The 12070-nt window shown below is 51.4% G+C and overlaps 1 protein-coding gene across 3 annotated transcripts in view; it reads left to right on the forward strand.

Moving 5' to 3' along the window:
* Nucleotides 1-12070, forward strand: part of PLEKHA6 (pleckstrin homology domain containing A6) — a 94112-nt gene that overhangs the window by 60414 nt on the left and 21628 nt on the right. Inside the window, exons 11-16 of one of the 3 annotated variants that reach the window (XM_084611557.1) lie at nucleotides 236-289; nucleotides 4170-4250; nucleotides 6970-7038; nucleotides 8489-8569; nucleotides 9271-9420; nucleotides 10746-10841. In XM_084611557.1, coding sequence (XP_084467683.1) covers nucleotides 236-289; nucleotides 4170-4250; nucleotides 6970-7038; nucleotides 8489-8569; nucleotides 9271-9420; nucleotides 10746-10841 — 531 coding nt within the window. The remainder of the gene's footprint in view (nucleotides 1-235; nucleotides 290-4169; nucleotides 4251-6969; nucleotides 7039-8488; nucleotides 8570-9270; nucleotides 9421-10745; nucleotides 10842-12070) is intronic. The other 2 variants (XM_084611555.1, XM_084611556.1) reach the window with 2 other exon arrangements.

Consider the following 12070-nt stretch of genomic DNA (forward strand, 5'->3'; position numbering starts at 1 on the left):
GCTCCCAGCAGGAGCCCCTGCCAGGAGCACAGACAGAGCTCTTGAAAAGGCTGCTCGTGCTAAAGCACACACCGCCAGTCCTGTGTTCGGGGCTGCTTCGCCGCAGGAGGCAGTACTTGGCCTCCCAGCCCGAGAGCTCTTTGCCTTTCTGCAGCCTTCACCTAACCGCTTTGCTTCTTCTTTGTGTGTTTGTTTGTGTTTCCGTTTTTGCTGCATGTCTGTTGGCTCCTGATAGGATGAACTTTTAGACCTTCAGTTGCAAAGAAACCTAGAATATTTGGACCAGCAGGTAGGCAGAGTTGGCCGCGAACGTCACGCTGCTCATGTCCCCTCCTGCCTCCGTCACTGCGCCATGTCCCCTCTGCCTTCAGTACAGTGTCATTCCCTGCCCCTTCCCTGAACATCCATTCTGCAGCCTTTCTTGGCAGCCCGGCAGCATAAGCCATCTTTGGTTTGCTTCCTCCATTCTTCCCTTCTCCAGGGTCACCCATCACTTGGCTGGACAAATGCCTTCTGTGTGTCAAATGACTGCAAGGTACCACACCAGAGTCAGCGGTGCAATGAATATGTGTCTATTGAACGCCCCTTCACGCTGGTGCGAATCAGGAGTAACTTGGGTTGGGTCACTGGAGATTGGCTGGGGCGAGTGGGAGGAGAACGTGGCCTGTCCAGATGTGATTGGATCAGAAAATGGGTGCGTATGTAAATGTAAATTTCACCAGTCTGGGGCCTGGATTCTCCTCGCACACCCATGTGTCACTAATATAACTGTACTGATTCCAGTGGGCTCATTCCTGATTTGCACCAGCGTAAGTGAGAGCAGAATCTGGCAGCAGACCAGCACAGATTATGCTAATGTGGGACCAGATTCCATCCCACCTCACTCATCCGAGTTCCTTACTCTTCTGGGAGCCTGTCGATTGGTACAGCATGACTCAGTGGAAGGAAGGGGAGCAGAAACTGGTGCTCAGGTTCTCCACCTGCTCTGGGTCACCACTGAATATGGTGCAGTGAATTCTCCGGGAGCCGTGCATCTGCTTACGCTGAGTCTGATTGAGTGTACGGAGGTGGCAGATCATGGAGTGCTGGGGGTGGGAGGCAGGTAGTTTTCTGGGATGCGGCAGCAGACTGTTTTCGCACACGATACCGTGAGGAGGGGACAGCCAGGACCCAGCAGATTCAGGGCCCAGCAGAAATTGGAGATAATTGTTAAGAAATTCAATAGCATAAAAACCAGTTCCCTCTCATAGGTGAGAGACTTGATGCAGGTCTTGTGGAAGCATCATGCGGTTCTGATACAAGAACTGCCCTGGACAAGCATCCCCCAAGCCAACCCTCCGCTGCATGCAAGGGTGTGTTTGAGGCAGGTTGTAAACTCCACATCATCCTAGGAGTAGGAAAGCCTTTTGGGGAACATCTGCAGGAGCATCGAGATGAAAATTACAGACGAGGCGTGAGATTAAAAAGGGAAAGAAAAAGAAATTCCCCAGGCAAGTGCTGCAGCCTGATGTTTGCCTGCAGAAGTCTGTATTTCAATAGGGAAGCTGCTCCAGAGCCAGAGTCATATATGCCCATTGGTAGGGTACTCCCCGAGGTGTGTCTGGCTGGCTTGGAGCAGAGCCAGAGATGAGCGAGAAGGCAGTAAAATAAAAAGCTCTTCAGATTATTTCACAGCCATCAGCAGCAGGGTTTCCTCTCTGAGTTCTTTGAAAATGCTCCCTCAAAGGCCTCTGTCTTCTCCTTCCCTTCTGTCCTTTGGAGAGACTAATCAAGAGTCCCTTTAAAGCACTGTTTGCTTCTTTATTTTCTCATTCCCTGTTTGTCCGGGAAGCTGGAACGGAACATCTTAAACATGATCCTCAGCTAGTGTTCGCTGACGCAGCGTCACTGGCTTCTCTACAGCTATGCCCAGTGACATCAGTTGAGGATCTGGCCCTTTGTGTGCTAAACTGACCCCTACCCCTGTGTGGTTACTGGTGGAGCGTGAAAGGAAAGGGACAATGGCAAGATTTCATGGTGCAGAATTAGATCTCCTAATTGTGGTGTTTGTCTGGTTGTTTGCAATGCTGATTACATGTGGATCCCATCCACCAAAACAAACAAAAACATTAGGGCTATTTATAATTTTAAAAAGGAAATAAATCCCAGTAGCCAAGTACTAATGACCAACCCTACAATAATAAGCTAGCTTGTGCAATCTTCCCACAATACACGCCTATGTGGTGGGTAGCCCGACAGTCAGTCACAAACTCGTGGGTGAAACACTACACTTGCAAACTGGAGTCTACCAAGCTGCCAGTCACTTGAACAAAGCAGTTTGCACAGCCCTGCAATAACGAACCAGGTTATCCTCGCCCTAGGAAGAGGGGGGAAACCCAGCAAGATAAGAGATTTCAATGTTAAGTTTCCAAGGGGTTGTTATGAACAACTGTAAGAATGTCGTCTTAAAGAATCTGGTGCATGTGCTTTTGCTTCCTTTTATTCTATTCAGTGGGATCATCAAGATATCCCCTATCTACGTGTTACCAGCATCATTCTGGGGGCAGTGTTTATTCATTAATATGCTCAGACCAGCAGAGGGCACATTAGAACCCAATTTTTAATATGTAGGTCTGACATAAATGGTGTCTTTGTTTATCTTTTTATTTCACAATTAAGACTGGTTTTTTTTTTATTTTTTTAAAGGAATATGTAGTCTTGCTCCCCAGATAATAACACTCTTGGGGGGAGGGATGGCTCAGTGGTTTGAGCATTGGCTTGCTAAATCCAGGGTTGTGAGTTCAATCCTTGAGGGGGCCATTTAGGGATCTGGGGCAAAAATTGGGGATTAGTCCTGCTTTGAGCAGCGGGTTGGACTAGATGACCTCCTGAGGTCCCTTCCAACCCTGATATTCTATGATTCTTGACAGGCTGAATTTTAGGCCTAAAATTCCTTTCAGCTACTCCTAAATAGATCCAGCGTTGGGATCTGACTCTCTTGGATTCAGTCGGTGTGTCTCAGTGACTGAGTTAGTTTCCATGTAGCAGGGTGCAAAGGCTCGTTTCTGCCTCGCACATCTCAACTCTCCATTCATGCAAGGCCTGGGGCATAGCAAACACCGCAACATAGAGCGAACTCCAGCTCCGAGGGCAGGACGCTTCCTTCTGCAGCACCACCCAACGTGCCATCTCGCCCCCAGGCAGACCACGGACAGTGAGCGACGGGGTGGGAGAAGTTAGTGACATACGTGTGATACAACACAGGCTTTCCTTACCAAGAGACCCTGAAAGATTCCCCGTCGTCCACGTGCCTTGTAACCCTGTGCAGCCTCTCCAGCACTGCAATAATACTGTCGCAGTAGCGTAGATGTTAATGGAAACAAAGCAACCGATCCTGATCTTTGGAACTAGAGCCATGGGCTGCTGTGAGGTCAGACCCTGCTCCCGAGTTCCGATGTAACTCTTCTCTGGGTGCATTCAGCTCAGCAGTGAAAGGAGAACTCTGGTTCCTTCCTTAGCTCAAGGTTCTTGGAGAGAAAGTCCCTGGGCTCCCCCTCTGTTGAGGACCTTGGGGAGTCAGTCTTCTCACGGTGCAAGGAATAGCTGCAGACCATGAAGTCTTGTGCAGCCATGGGGGGCATGAGGTTCACAGCATGGGGAAGGAAGTACGCCTGCAGCCTCCTGTCTTTGTAGAGCAGAACCGCTGCTTCTCATCACTTTGTGAGAGCAAGGGAATTTTAGTGACCCTGCGGGACACATGCCCTTTGGTCTATCCCCCAGGACTGTGGCTGGTGCCAGGCTTGCCCCGCTGTGGACAGTAGGGTGGCCTTCCAGAGCAGCTCACTTCTGACCCATGAAGGTTTTCGCCGTGTCTCCAGAGCTTTGACAGGTGGCCAGGCAGGGAGCCAAGCTGACTTCATAGAAACTGGGCAGCAATGCCCCAGATGTGCCAACCCTGCACGGGGCTGAGCACCTCCTGTGAGGTCCTGTTTGATCCCGGCCCCTGTCGGCTTCCAGCAGAATTGGTGGCACTCAGCACCTTGCAGTACGAGGCCTGAAGAGCCCTGTCCAAAGCCTCCCTAACCGACGCCGAAGATCACCCCGTACTATGTCATGACCGTTAATGCTGGAACCGAGGGAGAATCCATGTCTCTTCTGACGTCTGAAATTTCCTTCCTTGTCTGTCGCAGATGAGTGAGAGCGAAACTTTGATCAGTATGGTGAACAGAATGGTGGAGAACTCCTCCCCTAGGGCCCAGCTGTACATGCAAGTAAGACACCACAGCAGCTCTGCCATCGATAGTGCCATTCCAGCTGCTTTTGCATGGCAGACCCATCGTCCAGCCTCCTCCCACACACGCAGTTCATTCGGGAATGCGCCACCCCCATCTCAGCTCATTGCAATGCCTCACCCGCCTGCGATGTCTCCATCACAAGCTTTGCTGGGACATCCATAAGCCATTCCAAAACCTACCGTCTGAAGGGACATAGGAAGTCCTGAGTTCTAATCCCCCTCTCCCATCAACTCCCTGGGCAGCCTCGGGAGAGACACTTACCCTCTCTCTGCCTTGCAGCTCCCATCTGTGAAATGAAGGTGATAAATACTTTACGTGTCTATGAGAATTAATTAGTTAAAGACTCCACCACCACTGGGTATCAGCAGGTTTAGACTTTGGGGCAGGCACTGTCTTTTTGTTCTCTTTGTACAGCGCCTAGCGCAGTGGAGTCCTGGGCCATGATTGGGGCTCCGGTGCACAACAATAATACAAATAATAATAACCCAGGGTCTTCATCTCCAAAGCACAATCCTCTGTCCTTTGAGCTGCAAGAGCAACCCCATTAGCTGGGAGCAGAAATAGGCTTTTATCTTTTCTGAGCCACCAGAGGAGGGATGTGACACACACAGCAAGCATGTTACTTCTGCACAGTGCTTTGTATACAGAAAGTATATATAAGAACTAAGTAGTATTATTCTTTCCTCCTGTAATTCCAAACTGCAAACACACGCCAACCAGGGCCCATTCATAAAAGTCACATCAAGGAAAGCTTAGCGTCACCCATTCATGTTTTCAAAGTCTCATTCATAGATCTGCCATCTGTGTTAACCGAACTCACTTTTGCTGAATGTTTCCGATGTATATTTTCCAGACGTTTGTACAGAACACAGTGGGCCGTTGATGGACATAGCAGTGGTCAGGCAGGACCTTAGGCAGGGCGTTGGTCAATGTACGTAGAGCTAGCTCTGCCTTCTTGTACTGGACCCCGGGGCTGTTCTGTTCAGTGTAACCTCCTGGTTGTCTCGCTAGGTGGGTTGTTGGGCATGTTGGGCTTTATCGCACTGAGGAAGGGATAGCTATGGATGGAAAAGTGAAGAAGTTTGTACCCGGTGTGTAAATGGAACATGCCCCCGGCTGGGACGGATGGTGCAGTCATGGAGGATTGAATACAAGCCTGGAACGCAAAAGAAGTCTCTCACTGGCTCTCCTGTCCTGCTCTGAGACAGCAGGGTCCCTTGGGCCAAATCCTGCAGCATGCTGAGCTCAACATAGGGTCAGGACCTATTTGCAGCTGTGGGTTGTCGTGGTGGTCCCTTGCCGTATCACAGTAATAATCCCATGCTCTTATTGTAGACCTTTCACCTCTTAGACACTGATTTGAGGTCTCCGTGCATCCTGTGCGTCGCCCTGGGGAATCACCATTACTCTAGTTTTCCAAGGGAAGGAAAAGTTCTTTAGAGTAAACGTTTTCAGACGTGCCCACTGACTTTGGTGCCCCACTTGAGACACCGTAGGCCAGCGTTTCAGAGGTGCTGGCACCCACCAATCAGTTGAAGTCAGTGGAAATGGTGGGTGCTCAGCACCTTGTGCAAATCAGGCCCATAATGTCTCTAGTTGGACACCCAAAGCTTGAGGCACCCAAAATGAGTGGCCATTTTTTAAAATGTTGTGCCTTTAGCTCTCTGCCTTAGTTTTCCCATCTGTAAAATGGTTGGAGTAAAAAGTTGGGGAGCTAAAATAGAAAGACCCCAAATAAAGAGCCTAACACCAGCATCTCACTGAAAGTAAGCCCTCAGTGGGGAATGTCGGTGCAGTGTCCCCTAGTGACTGCAGCAGCTGTTTCTTTTGGTTTGCTGTTGGTCGCTACCCCTTAGCCCACCACTCCGGTGACGATCAGCTTGTCTCAGCCTGCCATGAAAGGGGCACTCTGGGACCTTATTCAGCTATTTCTTCTTGCCTCTTGTAAGCTACATGCTGAGTCTTTAGCTCCTCCTAAGCACACGTGCACCCCAGCACCCTCCTATGTTACAAGGGCAGGCAAGGCCCGGCCTTTCTTTAGAGCTCTCGCATTTTGAGGAGCCCCCGCTCATCTAGAACAGCTTCGTTCTGAGAAACTGAGGCACATTGTGAAAGCAGTTTCGTGCACGATGGCACCCACAAAGGCACCACACCGATTTGCACACCAAGCTCCTCTGGCTGTGAAGGAAACGGGGTAACTGCACGTGCAGGTGGCTAATTACCATTGTTCACAAGGCCGCGTCTAACCTGTTTACAAATCCAGGCCCCAGATGTGGTTAAATATTGGAAATCCTTTGCTGAAGTGGCTGGGATAGGAGCATTTGCTTGGCAGTTCTCTCTTGGTTTGTACATGGAAGTGCGTGCTTTCTTGGCTTCTCCAGGACTAACTGTATACTGAGGAGGCATTTCTAAGTCACCATCAGAGCCCATCACTGGCCTGACTCTGGGGAACTGGGTCATCCTTCTAATCACTGAAGGCCAATGCACTGCACGTGCACGCCCTTCACCCCTCATCATTGCACCCCATGCTAAGTGTTGTGGGGAAAGAGGACTCGATCGGTAGGGAAAGGGGGACGGTTGGGCTGGAAACCTTTCTCACCAAGGGCTCCAGCAGCCACTTCAGCTCTCCCAAGAGGCTTGTCGTGATGTGCTCCCCGCAGGAGGGAGCAGCAGTGACTGGTTCCTGTTGTTGCAGGTGTCTCCCTTCCCAGAGGCCTACAGAGAGACTCTGCACGCCTACAAGATAAGCGAGCAAGACACTGATGTAAGAGCCACGCTCTCTGCTTGCTTGTCCGCCCTGCCCCCCTGCTGTCACCCACCCATCCTCCGCCCCGCAGCAGCTATGCCTTCCCCTGCCTCTTTCTGTGAGGCTATTTATCATTGGACGAACATCCTCTCTCAGAGCAGAGCTAGAAAGACGCGGGCACGATCAGTATCATTTCTGTCGCTCACTCGTGTTGCTTGCTTGTCCTCTCTAGTTCTCAGCTTCCTTTCCACTGCCTCCCTCCCTCCTGCTGTGCGTGTATCACTCGTGCTGTGTAATTGTGTGTGCTTCCTGTCTGCTGGGCTTGTGTGTTACCTGCGTGGGTATTTGCGTAGTAAATGTCCCCTGGAAGATGGCAGGTTGCTGCAGGTCCCCACTGTGCAGATCCCAAAGGGATTTCCCCTGTCCCCTGCCCACCTGTGACACAATGACGTGGTAAATAGACAGTGGCCCCTCTAGTTGCTAGAGGGGTCTTGTCCTATATCTGTGGCCTGATAAGTCACCTTGGAAATGAAACTCGGTTCCTAGGAAACCCAGTGGATCCTACTGACTTCTCATTTTCTGTGCTGCCAAGTGTGACTGACCCATCTGCTTCTGAGCTGGGGAAAAGGGGAAGAGGCCCACTGAATGAAGACTAGAAATGAGATACTGTAGAGTCTCTGGGCTATAAGCTAGCGTCACAGAAGATGTATCAGGTGCTAAACTGCTGTCAGGTGGACTGGGTGCCAAATCCTCTTCCCAATCAAATCACTGGGAGCTACTGACCTGAGTGGGATCAGAGTTTGGATCTGTGCCCTGCCCAGGTGAAGATACAGACTCGCTGATCTACCATAATGAGCCTTCTCCATCCTTAACTGTGCACCATGGCGCAATGGCAGAACAGACCCTATCTCCTCTCTCCTGTCAATTATCCACAGCTGGCTTGGCATCAGGGCTCTGAGGCCCATGGTAAAAGCCAAGGAAGGGCTTCCACGCTGAAGGGCTCCAGGGGAATGGGGCTGGGAAGAGGTGCAATCCCCATCCCTGTGCGGCTCAGCACTCCCCGTTGCGGTGGACTCCCCGCAGTCGGGCCTCAGACGGGTGGTACATTGGCCGATCAATAATCAGAGGTGCAGAGGTCATACAGCACCCTGGGGCGTGGGGAGATGCGTGGAGTGGGGGAGACCCAGCCTTCCAACCTGCCCTGAACTGCCTTAGTTTCCAGCTGATCAAATGCTATTAAAATACCCAGGCCTCTCCCTTGTTTGCCCAAAGTGATCTCAAGACAGGAATGGGGAAGCTTCACACATACCAGGCAGCATTGCAACCCAGAGCCTGGAAGTGGTTGTTACTGGCTAGGCCAGCTTCGTGCCTGATCTGATGTCCCCATGCACCTTTACACCTTGGACCCCAGTGGCCCTTGCTCTTCATTCTCCCCACCTTCCCCTTTTCTTTCCTTGCCCGAGGACAGAAGCTACTGGGAAAACTGTGTGAGCAAAACAAGGTGGTGAGGGAGCAGGACAGGCTGGTGCAGCAGCTCCGAGCAGAGAAGGTAAGTGGCTGAGGGAGGGGACTGGAGCAGGCTGGTTCCTACCACCGTGGGGGCACCCAGATGCTGGGGCTAGCCGTGTCTTCTGTTGGTGAACACTTCACCAGTAGCAGGGTTGTAGCTGTTTGCAGGGATCCCTACGCCATCCCCCATGGTGGGTGGATGAAGCATGCACAGGCCTCCCGCCAGGGTGGGTATTTCTGCCCGGGCAGTTACACAGTGCTAGCTGCTTTCAGTTCTCACTTGGCCCCCATCACAGTAGTGACAGAGTGCCTCATATGGTAATTACGGTCCACTCCTGACACCACCTGGCAAGAGGGCAAGTGTTCTGCCCACGTTGCAGATAGGGAATGGAGGCGCAGAGGGGCCAAGTGACTTGCCTGAGGTCACAGGGAGACTGGGGCAGGGCTGGGAAATGAACCCAGATCTCCTGAGTCCCAGGCCAGTGCCTTAACCCTGTGATGACCAACCTCCCTGCTTGCAGGGCTGGGCATTGCTGGCTGCCTGCAGCCCCATCCCCAGGTCAGCCAGATATGCTTACCCGCTGGCATTGACCAAGACGGGAGCATGGTTACCCACAGACCATTCTGCTGCAAATTGGCCCTTTCAGATGCCAACCTCCGGGCTTGCCAACGCCGAGTGCTTTGCGCGTACGAGGGGAGGGAGGTGATGAGGATTTAATTACCATCTTTCCCTACCATTAGGAGAGTCTTGAGAGCGCCCTGATGGGGACCCACCAAGAGCTGGAGATGTTCGGGAGCCAGCCAGCCTACCCTGAGAAGCTGTTGCACAAGAAGGAATCCCTCCAGAACCAGCTGATCAACATCCGGGTGGAGCTGTCCCAGGCCAGCACGGTAACAGACTCTCCTCTACCTGCCAGTCCATGAGACTGCTGGGGTCCCCTCCTCCTTCTGGGGGTGTCATGGGGACCCAAACTGGCCCAGTGCTTCAATTTCCCCTGTGCCCTGCCTGAAAGTGAAAAAATGACATGGTAAGGTCCAGTGGTCCTCAAGTCACTAGAGAGGCCTTCCACTATATCAATGGGTTGGATGGGGCGCTACACGCTTGGGTACTTCTTAACTTTGGGGAGGATGGGATGCAGGAAGAGGCCCATGTTCCCTGGGCCGCAAAGTGCCGTGCAATTTTAACTCACGCAGTGCCATGCACCCCCACTGTTCTGCTTCTGAGGGGAGCAGCTGCCCCGGCATAGATCCTGGTGTCTGCATGCTGCCCACTTGGCAGGGCAGCAAGCATGGACCTTGCTGGTGCTGGAGGGGGGAATGTCTCTACCACCTCAGCCTGGGGGGATAAATCTCTTCTCTGCTTTCCTCTCCTTTGTCTGTGCATCACCCCCTTCTCTTTTTCTTTCATTAAAAAAGGGGGGGCAAATCCCATCATCCCACTGGGAACTGAGACGAGCCAAAGCATCTCGTACAGGGACAAAAACTATTAACCCCTCCAGTGCCGAGTTGGGGTGCATGCCAGGGAGCAATATTTTGGGTTCCCACTTGCAGTTTGCATTCCTTGCTTTTCTGCACTCCTGTTTTGCCTTCCAACCCCTGATCCCTAATGATGCAATACAGTCATCACTTGCTTCCCTTTGCATCCAGCACCAGTCCTGCCAGCTCCCAAGTAACTGCAGATAAGAGATGGCCACAATTCCCTGTCTACCCAGGGGGTCATTCTGTACAGATGACACCTGTCATTACATCCTGCCTAATCCACTATTGCCACCATCTCTCCATGGATCACCTCCCCCACTGTCTGCTGTTCCCTGTGAACAAATCCCCCAAACCATTTTCTGTTGCCTTCCCCTGATATGCCCCCTGGCTCAGTGCCATTCACAGCCAGGCCTGGTATTTCCAACAGACAGCTAAAACAAACGAAGAGTAAGCTTGTCCCTGGAGAATGAGTTGAGCATCCGCTCGCAGAGGGTATGGGCTATGGCCTTGCTGACCGTATCCTAGCCCCATATTCAGCCCCGTGCTACTACACGCATGCCAGGGCCCACCCGCTGCCCAAGTGCCTCTTTCTCCAAGGTGGGGATCCCCCTCTTAGCAGCCCATCCTGGCTCTGGCAGGCTGGTGAGGGCTGTGTGCTGGCATATATTCCCTGTGCCCGCCATGGACACAGACAGACTAATTGATTTTCTGATGGAAATGTTTGGAAATTCCTACAGGCCTTGGCCAACAGCACCATAGAGTATGAGAACTTGGAGGGCGAGGTGTCAGCCCTGCACGATGACCTGTGGGAACAGCTGAACTTGGATATCCAGGTGAGAGAATGGGACCGTGCCCTTTCAGGCCAGTGCTAGTGAATCCAAGCAGCCTGGGATCTGGCGGGGTGCATGGAAATGGAGATCTCAGCCATTCTGGGCAGCTAGACCAGTTCACTGGGGCCTGATTCTGCTCTGATGTAAATCAGGAGTAACTCCATTGAGGTCAGTAGAGTTCTCCTCTGTAAAATTGGTGTAAATAAGAGTAAATTCTAGCCCTAAGAGCCCATCACTTGGAGTTCTTTGGGTTTAAGTCACAACTTCAGGACCTGCTTTTCAGAAACCTTCATGTGCAAAAACAAGCACGTGTTTTTGTGTGCACAATTATCATGACTGTGCCATGCTATTTGTGCAGTAAATGGCCAGTTAGATGCACAAGTGGTCGTGCAATTACTGGGATTACATGTACAAGCTCAGTAACTGCCTGTGCAAATTAGGAACGCAAATCCGCGTGGAGTTTACGCACAGTCATTTGCACACATGGTTCTGAAAATAGAGTCAAGTTCTCATAAATCCAGAGTAATTCCATTGAATTCAGTACTCATTACTCCATAATCACACTATGTAACGTTGAGCAGAATTTGACCCCTAAAAATGACTTGGGATTGACTAATGACATGGGGATAGATATTCAACAGGATCTGCCCAAAGCAAGGTCAAAGTACACCCCATCCAAAACTATCTTTCTAAAGCCAACCCAGTAACCTTCCTTCCTTCTGCTTGAACCATGTCAGTCATCCTAGACTAAACCCTGCTCCTTTGAAAACTAAACTCGACTGGGATATAATCCTAGCTCAGCCTCTTCAAGCTTCGCCTTTACCTCTATATTAAGCAAGCTCTGCCTTTGTGGGTAATTACTCACTCTTCCGTTCCAATAATGTATTTATTGGGGTCTGTCTGCTTCAGAGATGGAGCCAAGGTAAACTGGGCATTAACGTCCCTCGCTCTAAGGTAGCAGTTGCTGTGATATAACACTTAAACAGAGCGCCATGCCAATATTACCCAGCCCGTCTTCGCAGCTGCCCCGCTGGGTAAGCAGTGTTATCCCCATGTGGCCGAGGGGGAAGGCAAGGCACAGCAAAAACGCGACTCGCTTAAGACCACTGAGCCAGTCAGTGGCAGAGCTGGGATTACAGCACAGGAGTTCTAAGTGCCCCAGGACTCACGCCACTAGATGGCACTTACCCTCTGCTGTTCTGAAACGAAGCTCTCGTTAATACGCTGCTCTT

The sequence above is a fragment of the Lepidochelys olivacea genome (genome assembly GCF_965140295.1).
Source record: "Lepidochelys olivacea isolate rLepOli2 genome assembly, chromosome: 21".
In the NCBI taxonomy this organism is placed as follows: Eukaryota; Metazoa; Chordata; order Testudines; family Cheloniidae; genus Lepidochelys; species Lepidochelys olivacea.